The sequence below is a fragment of the Gymnogyps californianus genome, chromosome 3 (assembly GCF_018139145.2).
Source record: "Gymnogyps californianus isolate 813 chromosome 3, ASM1813914v2, whole genome shotgun sequence".
NCBI classification, from domain to species: Eukaryota; Metazoa; Chordata; class Aves; order Accipitriformes; family Cathartidae; genus Gymnogyps; species Gymnogyps californianus.
Window position 1 is genome coordinate 46,973,276 of NC_059473.1, and position 16,082 is coordinate 46,989,357.

The following is a 16,082-nucleotide window of genomic DNA, read 5'->3' on the forward strand; positions in this document are numbered from 1 at the left end:
ACCCCCGAACGCGGAAGCGAGGCGGTTTGAAGCGCTGACAGGCCGGGGCGTGCTCTCGCGTGCCATGGCGGCGCTTGGCGCCTACCGCTGCATCGAGTGCAGCAGGGAGGCGGCGGAGCTGTACAGGGACTACCAGCGCGGCGTGCTCCGTATCTCCATCTGCGTGAGTCGGGGCGGCGGCGGCGGCCGGGCAGTGGGCGAGGGAGGCCGGAGGAGAGGGGAGGGGTGCACGTGGGAGGTGCCGACGTCAGCAGGCGGCGGCGGCGCGCGGCACGTGGTGGCGTGCCCGCCCGCACGCGGGCGCCTCGGTCCCGCGTGGCCGGCTCGCCGCGCCCCTTGGCACGCCCGGCGCGGCGGAAGCTCCCCCTGCTGCCGGGCTCGGGCCCCGGCCCCCGGGGCGCCTTGCTTCGCGGCGCGGGCCGTTTTCCCTGGATCCGGGTGTAGGTTTGCCGTTTGCCGTGCTTCCCGCCGCCATCTCCTCCGGTTCCTCGAGGGCACCTGCGTGGTAGCGCTGTCCCGAGTTGGGCTGTGCGCTCCTGTGCAGGGCGCTGCGGCGGGCCTGTTGCTGTGCTCCGTGGCTTCTCCTCGCTGACAGGCAGATCTGAGTGCGGCTCCGCGGTCAGACAGCTTCAGTGCCGTTGGGGAAAGAGTTGGACCTCAGTGTCAGGCTTTGGCTGATGATGATTCAGTGTACGTGCGAGGACTTACCCTGCTACGGTAGTTGTACTTTCCGAAATGGCATTGCTCTCCCTTCCCACTCTGCCTCCCACAGTGTTCTTTTTTTTCTCATAGTGTTTTCATAATGTTAAAACAACTTTCTTCTCTTTTAGTGTCTCCTACGTTTTCTTGGAGATTTTGATGTCGCAGCAAAAAAAAATTTACCTTCTTAAGCAGTATTTTCAACTATTTCTAAATTACTGTTTTCAATTTTTGATAGGGTTTATGTAGACTTGTCTCCAGTGGTTAGTTTTGACTTTTTTTTTTTTTTTGGTAGTGTGTCAAAAAATTTGGATGGCTTAGCACCCTGTATTTCAGTGTGGGGAAAAAAAAAATTTTGAAATGGTAGGATCTGCAAATAGATCTTGACTAAGCCTTTGCTTTGTGTCTGTGATGATTGTGTTTCACAACATCCTGTCTGCTCCTTATAAAATTGGGTAACCTCGTGCTTGAACAAATTGTTGAATATTTTGTATTTTGTAAGGAATTAGTTGTGTATCATTTAAACTTCCTTTGTGGTTGTTTCCCCCTGTTTTATAGCCCTTGGCATTTTGAGAATGCTGATAGAAGATGGGTTAATTTACTAACCATGAAGCTATAAATGTAACAGATGACCAGAAAGCTTTGTATGAAACCTGTGCTGAATTCCTTTACGACTTTATAACTTTGAGTCATTCAAGCATTTCTTAGGTCAAAAATAGAGATCGTAGGCAACCAGATCATAGACGTCTGTGGCCAGTTTATATTTGGGGAAATAGTGGTTAGCTCAGGCTGAAAGATGTACATGTTAGATCTCAGCTTCTGTTATCAACAAGAGGCTGTGAAAACAAGATATGTACAAATTACTGATGATAGTGGAAAGAGCGGATTCACATCCTTCTCTTTTCCCAGCCCAGCAGTCAGTTAAAATGGCTTGTTGCTGTAGAGCATAAACCAGCTGAAAATGTACACAAAAATCTCTGCAGACATTTGAAAAACTGGAGAGAGCACCAGTTTTCTTAGGTGAAAGACAAACAAAGTAATAGAGATTGATTTCTGCTGGCTTTAGACATGCACACTGCAAGGAAAAATTGACTTTTAGTTGCTTTGTTGTGTTAGTATAATGTATCATGTTTAGTAGTGGATATGAACTACATCACATCATCGGTAGTCAAATCATGTAGTCAAAATTCATTATTGGTACATGATAAAAATGTAAATGGTTTTCTTTGGAGCTCTTTCATGTGGAGCTTCAAACTGGTCTTTGAAATCAAAGACAAGCTGGATACAAAAGGACAAGTGTAAAGCTTATGCCTGCAGCCATATCACATAAGATTTAGCACATCTTGTAAACTCAGGTCATCAATTATGGTTATTAATTTGGCTATGATAATCTCTAAGGCAAACTGGGAGCCAGTAGATGGCACTCGTTCCTCTTAGCATTTAACCATTTGAGGACCGAAGATCCTGGTCTTCCGGAGCTGTCGCATCCCATGTAGAATCAAAGACTTAAGTCCCAGTTGCTGTGTTCATCACAAATGCCAAACTCTTACAAAAAGAGTGAAGAACAGAGTAAAAGAAAGAGCAAAGAATCACATGTTCCTAGCAAACTGGAATTCTGTCTACCTTTCTTCATGAAACTCTAGATCGGTACGATTTTTCACTTACTCCTACCAGTCTGTTTCCTCTGTCTATGTTGTGTGTTATCATGGTTCAGTTTCAGTCTTAGTCCTAGTTGCTCTTATGTGACGTGTGTCATATCATCTCTAAGCCTTTCTCTCCATTTCTGGCCACCCAGGAAGTGCCCAGAGTAGGTGCGGTCCACATGAGGAACAGGCAATACGAAGCACATTAGTAAGAAGCACGTTGGATCATGATTAATAAAGTGGAGATGAGAATGTTAGAAGATTGCCAAGATCAAAAGATTCCTTCAATTGAACGGGTCTGAATTCAACTTTATTTGCGTATTGCAGGAAAGCACTGCTGTTGTCTCCAGCTACCAAGACCTTATGGTTTCTAATAGGGCGATTCTTGTTGTACTTTTTCCTCTTAATCTGGAAGGATAGTTTTGTCACTGCACTAACCCTTTGCAGGCGTTCTACTCCATGCAGGCAATGCTGTGCTCTGGCCAGAGATCTGAAAAGTTGGTCAGCATCATGCTACTGACAACAAAAAATAGTCAAGTACAGAATGTCATTTGATACACTTCACAAACTTTCACAAGCAGTGTTATAATGAGATTGTCAGTGTTATGAATCATGTTAACCTGAAAATAAGGATAGCTCAGAAGTCTTCTCCACTTCAGAAAATACAAAGATCCCACTTACCAGTGTGAAACATCGTTTATATCAGGTATTTATAAAATTTAGAGTGTAGACCTCTAAAAACTTATGAAAAGCTGAAGATATTTAAGCAAAATTGAAGGTCTGAGGTGAGATTAGAAGGTGTGATCAGCCAGCCTGAAAACAGTTTTCATCTGTCTTTGTGGAATTAGAGTATTGAGTACTGCTACTCCATTGTAGTTTAAGAGAGAAAAAGTAAAAAGTACGTAGAAAGATTGTATAGTGAGGCCAATGGACGTCGTCTAGATAATTTTTTTGTTAAAAAGCTTTGGGATATTTGTGTTTCATTCCCATTTTCAAGTAGTACATGAAAATACTGACACATTTAGGAAAAAAAACCCCAACAACCCAATGTTTGTTCCGTATGATATGTAACATAAAGGGCCTCAGAAAATTAGGAACAAGCAGAACATTGCCGAGATCATCACTGTTTTATACTGACCTACAGACTTGCCCCAATCCTAGTGTAAAGTTATCCTTGATAAATTAATAAATCTGCATCTAAAAGGTCTTTGCCATTCTCAGGATGTTCCTGTCATTCAGCACCTTTTGGGACATCGTCTTGAGGTTGAAGAAGCTAAGTTCTCCCAACAGCATCTTCTGTCTAGTCCTACATTTATTTTTAGGATGTGTCTAACCTGATCTGGGCATGATTTTCATGTGGAAGATTTAAATTTGAATGCCTAAGCAAAATACCATGATTTTGTATTCTGTTATTAATCTGTTGAAGAGAAGAATGGATTTTTTCCAGAGGCAAATACTAAAAGCTTCCATTAGGGAACATATGTTTCCAGCCCACAATATTAGAGTACAATTTTGGAAATTCAGCCTAATATTCATGGTGCTGCTCCAGTTTAGTTGCTGCAGTGTTTGTTATTGCTCTTAAGATAATTAAAAGTTTCTTTGAACTCCATATTGTAATTTTAATGTGGGCAAGCATTAAAGACCTCACAAGTGTTACTATCCACTCTGGAAACAAATTTGCAACGGATACTGAAGAAACTAAAGAAACCTTCTTCTGTCAAACACAGAAGTCCACACAGTACCATGAAACTCTGGATGGAAAGGTCACGTCTTCTGTTAAGAGCTCTGCAAGGTGGCTAACTGCCACGAATTCTTCAAGTTCTGTAACTTTTTAAAAATCTTTTGTTTAATCAAGGCCAGTTTCAGCAGAAGCCTAGCCCAGACCTCTGGTATTGTACATAGCTTCTTGCTCGAGATTTGCATTTAGTGAATTAACCTTTTGCTATGGAAGTGCCATTACAAGAGGCAGGTGGACTATTGCTCCTTAAAAAGAAGTTAAAGGTACTTAAAAATGGATAATAAAATTCTGAGGAAGCTCACCTCCTCAGGGAGACCTGTTCAATATGCTTTTTCTTCAGTGTGATAACTGGGGGGTGGCAAGGGGTGGGATGGGGGGGTGGGGTGTGCAGGCATGTTAGGATTGCCTCCAACAAGGGTGGCTTCTGGTGGTTGCTTTGCAACTCATGGGTCTGGTTCTAGTCCTGTGCTGTGAACGTGCTGATGTTTTCCCTGTTCCGAACCAGAAGTGATGGTGACAGTAAGCCTACGTGGTTCTTTGTAGATGAGATTTTTGTTAATTATTTTGAGATCCTTAAAACTTAAATGATCTGTAAATAATACAGCAGATCTTCACTGAATATATTACAAACCAACCATTAACAACAGTAACAAAAAATACTGTTCAGATAACATTGTCACTATAGTATTAATGCTGTAGGGGAAAAAAAACCTGCATTTGGCTAACCTGGAATAAATTCTGCAGTCAAAGTGCAATGAATATAAAAGAAAATTAGCAAACTTGACTTACTCAAAAATGGAAGGAAAAACACGCACGTTTTTTTTTAATTTGGTTTTAAATTACATGTATGTTGTTGTGTTTAAAAATAAAGTTTAAAAAATGTTAATCATTCCAGACCCTAACAAAGGGAAAGAAATTATTCATTGCAATATGTAGAGCTCAGTCAGGATCCCCCTTGTGTTTTGTAATAAGAAAGCCAAATTGCCTGAGCAGTGCACACTTCATTTAGCTTTTCTGCAATTAAAAAATAATTGAAAAGCTCTTTTATTACAGCAAGGCTGAGAGACTGTAAATGCTTTGAATGCAAAGCATTTATGTGGTAAGGTAAAGAATCTGTCGAGTACAAAGATCATCCTGGAAAATAAAGTATGTTATTTTTCTTATTTACATAACTCAATCTACAGACCAACTCACTACTGGAAAATGTATCATATAGGAAAAATTATAAAACAATATTTTTAATTTCAATTTTCTGAAATTGAATGCATCTGAAACTGGCCTGTTTTGTTTTTCAGCTTATTATGACACTTAGCGGCATCCCTAATAAAGAACCCATTCCTGAAAGCAGCACAGCTAATTACATTTTATTACTTAAGGGTGCAACTGGGATTAAGGGCACTTTTGCAAGATGATGGGTCTGTGTTAGTTTGCTTTATGAACCTATGTAAATGGACCTATGTTCATGTTGAAGCTATGTAAATGTTGTTAAAATTTGCTGTATATATAGTCCAGCAAAAAATTGTAGCTTAATTTTGCCAAACTCCAAACGCTGGAGAAAGGAATACTAAAATGAGGCTGTTTAACTGGTATTTCTAATGTCCAGAGATTTGCAAATGTATTCCTGGTGTGGTTTTCATGGTATATTTAGTTTAGGAGCTTTGCCCTTCAGTGACAGTAGATATTTCCTCAAATATTTGTACACTGCGTTGTATTTGGCATACATTTGTGAACTGTGTTTGCAGTTGAGTATTTTTGAATAACAAGAGGTATGTCATTTGAGTAGTGTTTTATAAAAGGCTGATGAACATGCAGTCAGAATTAACATTTCAGTACTTCTTTTGTCTTATTTAATACAACTGAGATGTTAAAACATGTTACTTTCCTTAACTGTTTTGGATTGCTTTAATCAGAAAGAATCTGATACACTACACTATGAAGAACATGGTTACACTAGCTTTTGAAGATGTCTTTTTTTCTTAAAGCTGCCTTTGCTCATTTTTAAAATTTTTTTTTTAAGATAACTAAGCAAATTTCTAAGTTATGAAAATGCAAGCTTTTTTTTTTTGAAACAGCAGACAAGCTTAGTCAAATATTCCTAAATATTTGATTAGTCAAACCATTCCTAAACTAATATCCATTTAAATTCATTAGAATATTGAAGTACATTCAACACCCTTTTTTTAGGGCAGCACAGTATCTATTGGACTTGTGTGTGTCAGTATCAAACATTTGTAATTTTCCTCGAATTTACCTATTTAGAAGATGCATAGATAGAATTTATGGGGTCAAGCTTGAAGTTTCTCTTCTGCAACATAATCTGAAAGTACCTTTTAATCAAAGTAATGTCTATTTTTTCAAGGAAAGAGACCAGTTATTTCCTGTTTCTGATGTCAGTTACATATTTAAGGAAGAAATTAAAAACTGGTTAAAAACATAGAGAAATCTAGTTACTTCCTTCTATCATTTTAGAACTGGTTATGATAACTGAGGCATTTCTTCGAGAAAGCCCAAAGAAGATTGAAAAAGCTCGGTTTTGTTAAAGATGTGCCTTCATCAGTCATGCTGAACAGGCCGTTGACTACAGCTGTGCAGAACCGCAATTGGGAATGAGACGTGAGCACCAGTATTGTAGTTCACTCTAAACTGCCTGACTAAAACCTTAAAAGTAAGCATGCAAGCGGTTCTCCATAGCTGAGCTGCTCATACTGATCTTCTCTGAAAGTGTTACTGATTATTGATGTCCGTAAAGTTATATCACTTTAACTAGATATAGCTATCTAGTTAAACCTATGTGTACTTAAACTGCATTAACCCTTGTTTACATTGATTTTGCTGAAGTCAGGCTCTCATCACAAGTTTCCTTGCTAGGCAGATTTTCTTTTCCTGTTGAAGTAACACAAGAGAAATAGGATTCTTAAATGTTTGGTGGTGGTATGCTGAAATACTGAATTAAACATCATTCTCACAGCTGCAGAAGATTTGGTTGTGGCTGCCAGAAGCTGTGGAGCAGAAGACCCATTCTTATGGGTAACAGCACTATTTGTGTATTTATTTGTAGCAGTCTCCTTATATATCTGCAGTAGAATTTCTGTATCGTTGGTTTTGCCTGGAGGGTTGGTCTGATATATTTTAATTGTCTTAAAATTCATGTCAGCTGCCAGTGAAAATTTTTCAGTACCTCTTAACTGCAAGTTTTTTGATCGGTGTTTGGTTGGGACCCTCTACTTGAAAAGATCATTCTTTACTATACTCAGAAAGATTTTTGACCCTTGTCAAAAAATGTTCGGTTGTAGGAAAATTTGAGAGTATAATAAATCCTGGGGTATGTAGGATATCCTTCATCTAACCTTTATGACACCCATTGTGTTCAAGAATAATCTTTTGTATGTGCTTGTCCACTGCTTGTGTGAATAAGCCTATAAAAAAATTGGAGTTTTCCTGTGCTACATCAACCCAGAGATTTGACATATGTAAATTGCCACCTACAAGAATATCTGTTCGTGATTTCCCTGTAGAAAGAAATGAAGCAAGCCACTGCTTTTAATTATAGTTGCAATTTCTTCTTCACTCTATTAAATCCTGTCACTGTGGTCTTCTGTTAATTATGTCCTTTCTTCCATCTCACTCACTTTAATTTTAAACCTATCAAACTGTTGGTTAATTGAGTCAATTTTTTAATACATTACCTCTAGCTTGTGTACTGTCATACACAGTATTTTCTTTTCTAATCTAAATGAGTTTGTTGGGTTTTTTTCTTGAGCTGGACCAAGAAACACTGATAAGTGGTAGCAACATTCCTTAGACACTCTATTCAACTTACGCATTTGTTTGGATGTTTTTCTTGATACGGATGTTGGACTTCAGAGTCATTTGCTAGTGAAATTTTATATTCTCAAATTCTCCAATAATAATTGTGGTAAATAGCAAGGCAAAGTTAACTTTGAACACAAGGAATCCCTGTAAAATTGAAAAAAACTTTTTGTTCTTTCCTGGGAGTTTGTCTGTAGGTGTGTGTTGTCTAATGCTGCGTTTTTGACTGTCACAGCATTTCAGAAAGCTGTGTGCATAGATTTCTCTTCTGGCAGTGCACAGCCGTGCACTCATTAAAATGGAAATAGAGATTGTTTGTATGGCTGTTGTACTCTGAGCATGGCAGCTAATGTGAAGGCTCAGGGGAGTGGGATTAGCTGAGGACAGGTTGGAGGAAACAAGTAGCTGAACTGGAGGATCGGCAGCAGGAGAAAGCTGACCTGCAGGCGAGCACCCTTCTGCAAGTGCACTTGTTTGAGCTGAAGTGGTTGCTGTCATCAACTGCTGCTGCTCCTCAGCTCTCTGGTTGAAGTTGTTTCCCCTTCAGGTCTGCCAGATGAGCCTTTTTGTAAAACTGTTATTTAACCGTCCTGTTCACAGTTAGTATAATAGCCTTTTGTTAGCCCTTCTCATTTAACTCAAGTCAAGGAGTGATCACCCATGCAGGTAAGTCAATAAATCTGAAGGGGGTTGACAAGCAGTTCCCAGTGGTCTGGGTGAAATAACCTCTCTAGTAGGCACAGCAGGAACCAGCAGATGAGAGTAATGGTCTAGTGTCTTACCACTGTTTAGTAGCAACTTCTGACTCTTTGGCTATACCTGTGTGTGAAAACTACATTATCAGTATTCTGACTATATTGGTGTTTGTTCAATAATGGAAAATGAGTTGAAACAGCCAGACAATTTACCAGTACAGAAGAACAATGCAACAGCAAAAAACATTTACTGTCTTCTTGAAAGGAAGAAAAAGGTAGGAGGGGAGGATAAAGCATCTCTGAAAAGAACGAAATTATAGAAGAAATTAATTTTCTTTACAAAAAATGCCAAAACCCAAAATACCCAGTAGACGAGCCATGATCAGTTAACCTTTAACAAGGTACTGCTGCATTTCTTGAGTCTTGGGAAGGTAATTTGTTTTTTTGCATCTCTAGGGCACAAAATGATAACTAAGTACATCCTTGCATAGTTTATTATCTGTGTTAATCTGAAGCCTGTAAAAATCAATAATGTGTCTTTATATTTTATAAGGAAGTCTGTGTGTCAACTGTAGCGTCAAGGGAGGGGAAGCCATTTTTCTGGATGGATTAAAAACCTATTGAAAATGAAGATTACATTAAGGAAAGACTAATAAGAATTGAATAGCTAGTTTGGATTTATGCAGTTGTGCTAAGATTAGAGGAACATTTCATAAACTCTAGCTCCCCCCGCGCCCCCTAATTCTTGTTATTTTGTGACTTTCAGAAATCCTGCCAGAAACCTGTGGACAAATACATTGAGTATGATCCTGTTATCATCTTGATTAATGCTATTTTATGTAAAGCACAAGCATACAGGCACATTCTTTTCAATACAAAGATAAATGTAAGTTGCTAAGACCTTTCCCGGTGACTTTTTTTGGTTAAAGATATACTTAGATTTGGTAAGTTGATTGTAATAGTTGTAAAATTTTAGAGACTGTTCTTCTGCTGCCCTTCCACAGGTTCCAGCAAGCTGAACCAGTTATATCATGAATAGAACACATGAAATCTCAGCTCCAGCTGTTACTAAGGAAGTTATTGTCTCCACAGTAGTGATGCCACAATACCAGCAAATACAGCAGTCATCTTACATGTTAAAGAGAAGAGAAGGAACTGTATGGAATTGTTCATGCAGTTTTCTACACCCTCTAATTTGCCTATCAAATTAATTGATGTTAAAAGGATGATATGCTAAACTGCATTGGAAGAGGAAGATCTAATTTCAAATTAATTTCCAAATTAAATTTCTGTTGGAAACAATTCTTTCTGAAATGAGCTATAGTAGTATAACATGCCGTATTAACAATACTATGCCAATTAAACCTACTGTACTAATTTCTCATGAGTTTCTTCCTGAGTAATTAACCATGCCCTCAAAACCATAGCAAAAGATAGTGGCTTTCACGTGAAGCGTTGTTGGTGCAGAGTTACGTAGTCACCTTAGTTGTGCTGGCCAGGCTGGAGTGTAGAGGTGTAGCTTTTCTGACAGAATTGCATATTTTTACTTGAAGGATTGATTTCCCAGGAGAGGGAAGCTAATCTAGAGCAAACTATCCAAGCATAAGTGTATGCTGTGTTCACGTTGATACCTCTTCACCAGTTCAGTGTTAAGCAATGTAGCTAAATATACTTCCCTCGTCTTTCAAGCATAAATCTGACTGAAGATTTTTAATTAATTCAATGCTTCTGGAGACTGGTAATGATGTTTTCTGTGAGGCTTCTGGAAGAACTATTCCATCTGTGGAAATTTCATCTATTCAAATAAATTGAGTTGAATTTTAAACTGGCTTAGCTTGTGCATGTATGTGCAATTGGCATAACTAGTCTCTAATGGAAAAAGTCGAATCCGCGCACAGAAATTGCAGTGGTTTATTTAAATCTGTATAAAATCAGAATTCACCCCACATACACACTGGCTTATAGACTGTTTAATGTGGAAACATGCTAACTATGGGCCCTCACAACATCATTTTTGCGGTCACTTCAGAGGATATTTTAAAGTTTTGTTTGGTTATATTGCTCCATTTAGTTTTGGTACCTCACCCTTATCTGAACTAAGAAATGTTTCTGATATAATCACACTACCAGTTTCTTCTAATGGAGATTGTCCCAGGGAAGAAGAGAAACAAGGCTATTTAAACCAGTTCACTGAATGGAATAGTTGCCCTTAAACTGAAATTTTTGATAGTATAATTCTACTAGCTATGGCACAATTTTGTTTTTATATTCCTAACTGAAACAGCCTTCCCAATTTTAAAACAGTATAGAGCAGGCTTTAGAAACCACAGTTATATACCTTCTTCTGTATGGAACTGTTCATGCAGTTTTCTACACCCTCTAATTTGCCTTATCATGTTAATTGATGTTAAAAGGATGATGTCCTAAGCTAGTGGCTCAACAGAAGTAATTTGCTTATATTTCTAAACAAAAATAATAAACCTGCAGAGCTTGTTTGTGTAGAGATGTTGAAATGTATTTTAAATACCAATTTCATACTAATGCTTTAATTTATGATGATTTAATACTAATGCTTTTATTATTCTTTCCTTTACCAGATTCATGGGAAGCTCTGCATATTTTGTTTGCTCTGTGAAGCTTATCTCAGGTGGTTGCAACTACAAGATTCAAGCCAAAATACAGATCCTGATGACTTAATCAGATATGCCAAGGAATGGGATTTTTATAGAATGTTTGGTATAGCTTCTTTAGGTAAGATCAATGATTAGTTTCATGTCACTAGCTACTCTTTAAGCATTGAATAACTTCATGAGTCTTTCAACAAGCCCATATTGCAAAAATTAATACAGAATGGATGTCATGTCCAACCCAGTGTGGTTAAACAATTATACACATACTCTCTAATTTGCCTTCATTTAATGCAAATGCATATTTTGATCCTGATTACTGTTCAGACTGATATGATCAACATTAGATATCAAAACACTGAAAAGTGGCAGTATTCAGAAATCTTCATCTGAATCCATTTACAGTTTGAAGACCCATGTGGAGCTCAGCCTTGTTCCATATTTCATGTTGACTTCCAGGTTTATTATTCATTAAGGTGATAGAACATTAAGGATGATCCTTACAGAAGTAAACAATAATTGGGAAAAGCTGTATCTGTTTGTTGTTTTTTTTTTTTTTAAATGAATACACAAAAATACAGAGCAGTGTCATCACTCATAAAGAGTAAATACTTCTGTGCTCTAAGACTACATTTGAAGGCAGGGGACGGTTGTTGTTTTATTTTGGTTAATACTTCTATTCTCATACTTTTTCTAGTGATAGTGTTTAAATCAAGCCCGCAGACTAAAACTAGTATTTCCCTTATATATTCAGAGTTTAACTTAAGTCATTTATTGTCTAATGTTGCTCTGAGTAGGTTTTCATAACATGTCAGTAAAAATGTTGGAACTCATTTTTCAGTAGTAATTAATCTGTTACAGTTGTTGTGAGAGTTGCTTTGACATCTGCATTAATTCCAGTGCTACACAGGGACGCAGTGTCGAAAAAAGTCTAATAGCTCAATGACATTTTCACCTTAGTGTTCTTTCTCATGCTGGATGGAAAGGGTTCCTTGCTGGTGACCTTTTCAAAGAAGATAAGTATTGATTTTGTTTTACAGGCTAACAGACAGTTGAAAAAACCCTCTCCTTTTGTTAAAAAGGAAAAGTAAAGAGGTTCTTACACTAAACTTCCTGTGCTGTATGGTGTCAGAAATTATGAGTATGACAATCCTACAGATAGAATTCTGTGATAGAATTATTCTGAATGTCATGATACTGAATTAGTTTAAGTAATAGTAATATTTGCCTATTAAAGTGGACACAGGAGATCGAGGACATGTTCATATTTGCATATGTCTTTTAAATAGCAGTGGCTCAGTTGTATTTGGGATATGTCATTTCACTGAAATTCATCCAAAAAAGGACTTGATTTTGGTGCTTCATTCTCTCTTTCCAACCTCTTAGAACAAACTTCATTTTTGGTTGGCATTTTTATTACCTTATGGTGGATGAGACCTGAGATGCTGAAAACAAAGTCTGACTTCATTTTACTTCTCAAAGCACTGCTGTTGTCCAGCTATGGAAAGCTTTTGCTAATTCCAGCTGTTATTTGGGAACATGACTACACGCCTTTGTGCCTTGCGTTTATAAAAGTGTTTGTCTTGATATCAAACTCTCAGGCAATTAGAGGTACGTGTTTGCTTTTTTATTACTACGTTATTTGTATAGAATGTATGTGAGAGAATGCAGCTGTTACAGAAGTCATTATTATTGTTATATTTTTTAATCGGTATCAGATATGTGACTGAAATAGCTCTGGCTTAAAACTGTGTTATTTAGACTTTAATAGAAAGTGAATGAAACAAAACACTTCAAAATAAGAAAAAGCACCTCTTATCTCACCATCATCTCTTTGTATATGCTGTATTATATCCATCAGATCCGTCAGTTAGAATTTGAGACAACTCATCATGGATCATTGAAACATAAAACAGAATTCTTTGTGTGTCTGGAAAATGAAAATTTCATGTTAATTTTATGCATGGCTTTGGAATGCAGACTTTTAACAGATGTGTGTGGCTTCTTATACCTACAAATTAATATGAATTCTCACATGGTTTCTATGATCTTCTTAAATGGCAAGTGATAAATTTGTTCTGTTTTCTTTTGCAGTTACATTGAACTTGAACCGAATGCTTCCTTGGTTGGCCATCTTCTTTGGATTAATTTTGGAAAATGCTGTGGTCTGCTTGTTCCAGAAAATGGGATGGGATGTTTGAAACGTCAGCCCAGATCTGAAGAAATACCAACAACATGACGATCATTTTCTCTGCCAGCAGGCTCCAAAACCACTATTTTCATAGTGATAAAGAAGGTGATAGATAACAAAAACTTGCATTAGTGGTGAGTGTAGACAGTTTTAGGATGAGTTAAAATGAGAAACTTCAGAAGTTTGGCTATTTAATGTGGTGAGCCATAAAACTTCAGCCTTAGCTTGTTTATTTTCCCATTAAAAAATATGAAATGTGTCACTATCCTAATAGCTTTATAAATCTGGCTGCATAGCTATGGCTGTAACAAAAAAGGTACACTAAAAAAATTCAGCACTGCTACCGATCACTGCATTTTGGCAGAAAGAGGAGGATGAATTGTTCCCTTAAGAGGAAGGAAGAGAGTCAGTGGAAAAATGTAAAAGCCAAAATTGGTATTTCTGCAAAAACAGATTTTCAGAGAGAGAAGTAAACGTGCAAACAGTTTATTAGAGAAAAGGCAAGTATTGCAGAGTAAAACTACAGTGGGAAAACTAAGTTGCATTCTCTGGAATGTTTATGTAACAATCCAAAATCATAAAATATCTAGTTCTAGAGTAATCTCTAGGAACTATAGTTTTAACTGGCTTAAAATTTTATGTGATCTCATAAATGCTGCTGCTTTGTTGTGAAAGCTGAAAAGAGAGTGAAAGGACTCTGATCCCCAGCAGCATACATGGTCGGTTGGGATACCGCTGCTTCTGCATTTAACATTAAGCCACATCGCCTGCACCCAGCCCTCATCTGGCAGCAGGTTTAGTGGAAGCAAAAAGTGAAGTATGAGGCTGCTCAGCCATAGAGTAGTAGTTGTTAAAAAAAAAAACCCAAAACCCAAGACATATTTAGGCCTAAATTGGTGAAGAAACATTTATAGAAGTTCTGCACCTTTTTCCCAGCAGGCAAAGAGAGGACTAGGTGGCCCACAAAGGAACTGGCAGAATCGGTTTCCACAAGACAGTAATTAGGACACGAACCTACTTCTTTTGTGCAGAGCAGTTTCCATTACGTTCCATCCAATGTTTAATTCTCCTGCTTCGGTTCTGGAAGGCAGTACTATCTATAGGTGCTACTTCCATTCTTCATTTTCCTCAGGTGCAGTATCCTATCTGTATTTTGCAAAATGCATCAAATAACGTTTTGCAAAATCTTCAAGTTACTTCCAAAGAGGTTTAGAGTAAGTCTAGTTTATGACCACAGAAGACATCAGACACGTTTGTGTTACACTTTACATCTTTCTGAGCATGTAGAGAAGGCAAAAACCCCCAAATTGCAACCTCTTTAAGTACATGAGACAGTTTAACGCTACAACTGCCCCAGCAAGCACATAGTTGTGAAGGTGTCTGAGGGATCCACCTTGCTACTGGTGTGAATCAGTGGCCAAACAATTGAGTGTAGGTGTGCAGTTGCTCACTGGCTGAGCAGCAGCTTTGTCAACATGGTACCTAAAGCATGCTTTGCTTTACATAATTAGATTTAGGGAGATACTCCGCCCCCAAAAGCTTTTTTAAAAACAGTATGTTGCCAAAGGTGCTTTGAGTAGTGCTCATCTTCCTTCCACAACACCAGCACACAGCATTGCAACAGAGGCTGCAGGTTGAGAAGGTGCAAAGGGCAAGAGCAGTAGATCTTTTAGAAAAGCTTCAGGGGTGCTGGTCTGGCCTGCTTTCGTTTTCCTCCTTCACCTTCTGCCTTGAGTTTAAGAGGGAATGAAGTTGTGCGGTAGCAGAGGGGATGACAGAAGAATACGCACTAGGAAAATGCTGGTACCTGCTGAGCCAAACCCTGTTTGTTATTGTAGCTGTCATCTTGCTTTTACCCAGCTCTCTGTTCATCTTAGTACGACCTTAGCATTGCAGCTGATAAAAGTTTCTCACTCTTGTATTGGGTTTGTGTGGCAAGGTTTTGGTAGCGGGGGGCTACAGGGGTGGCTTCTGTGAGAACCTGCTAGAAGCTTCCCCTATGTCCGATAAAGTCAATGCCAGCCGGCTCCAAGTCAGACCCACCGCTGGCCAAGGCCGAGCCCATCAGCGATGGTGGTAGCACCTCTGTAATAACATATTTAAGAAGGGGGGGGGGGGGGGGGGGACGGACGGACTGCGCAGCAGCAGTTGCAGCCAGAGAGAGGAGTGAGAATATGTGAGAGAACAACTCTGCAGACACCAAGGTCAGTGAAGAAGGAGGGGGAGGAGGTGCTCCAGGCGCCGGAGCAGAGATTCCCCTGCAGCCCGTGGGGAAGACCATGGTGAGGCAGGCTGTCCCCCTGCAGCCCATGGACGTCCCGGTGGAGCAGATATCCACCTGCAGCCTGTGGAGGACCCCACGCCAGAGCAGGTGGATGCCCGAAGGAGGCTGTGACCCCATGGGAAGCCCGTGCTGGAGCAGGCTCCTGGCAGGACCTGGGGACCCGTGGAGAGAGAGGAGCCCACACTGGAGCAGGTTTGCTGGCAGGACTTGTGACCCCACAGGGGACCCACGCTGGAGCAGTCTGTTCCTGAAGGACTGCACCCTGTGGAAGGGACCCACGCTGGAGCAGTTCGTGAAGAACTGCAGCCCATGGGAAGGACTCATGTTGGAGAAGTTTGCTGCTGGGAAGGAGGAGGTAGAGAAGATCAGGAGTAAAGTTAAGCCCAGGAAGAAGG

At 39.3% G+C, this 16,082-nt stretch overlaps 1 protein-coding gene across 1 annotated transcript; it reads left to right on the forward strand.

Annotated features, from left to right (window-relative positions):
* Positions 1–64: 64 nt before the first annotated feature.
* On the forward strand, positions 65–15,493 carry ARV1 (ARV1 homolog, fatty acid homeostasis modulator). The gene is made up of 5 exons (XM_050894651.1): positions 65–163; positions 9,352–9,471; positions 11,183–11,336; positions 12,599–12,823; positions 13,307–15,493. The coding sequence occupies exons 1-5, from the start codon at positions 65–67 to the stop codon at positions 13,411–13,413; spliced, it is 705 nt and encodes a 234-aa protein (XP_050750608.1). The 3' UTR covers positions 13,414–15,493.
* Positions 15,494–16,082: the final 589 nt, after the last annotated feature.

Bases quoted from the DNA above. Each gene is read 5' to 3' on its own strand.
- ARV1 (XM_050894651.1), top strand. From the start codon at position 65: ATGGCGGCGCTTGGCGCCTACCGCTGCATCGAGTGCAGCAGGGAGGCG. The intron at 164-9,351 runs GTGAGTCGGGGC...TGTGACTTTCAG, and splicing joins TGCTCCGTATCTCCATCTGC to AAATCCTGCCAGAAACCTGT. The intron at 12,824-13,306 runs GTACGTGTTTGC...TTTCTTTTGCAG, and splicing joins AAACTCTCAGGCAATTAGAG to TTACATTGAACTTGAACCGA.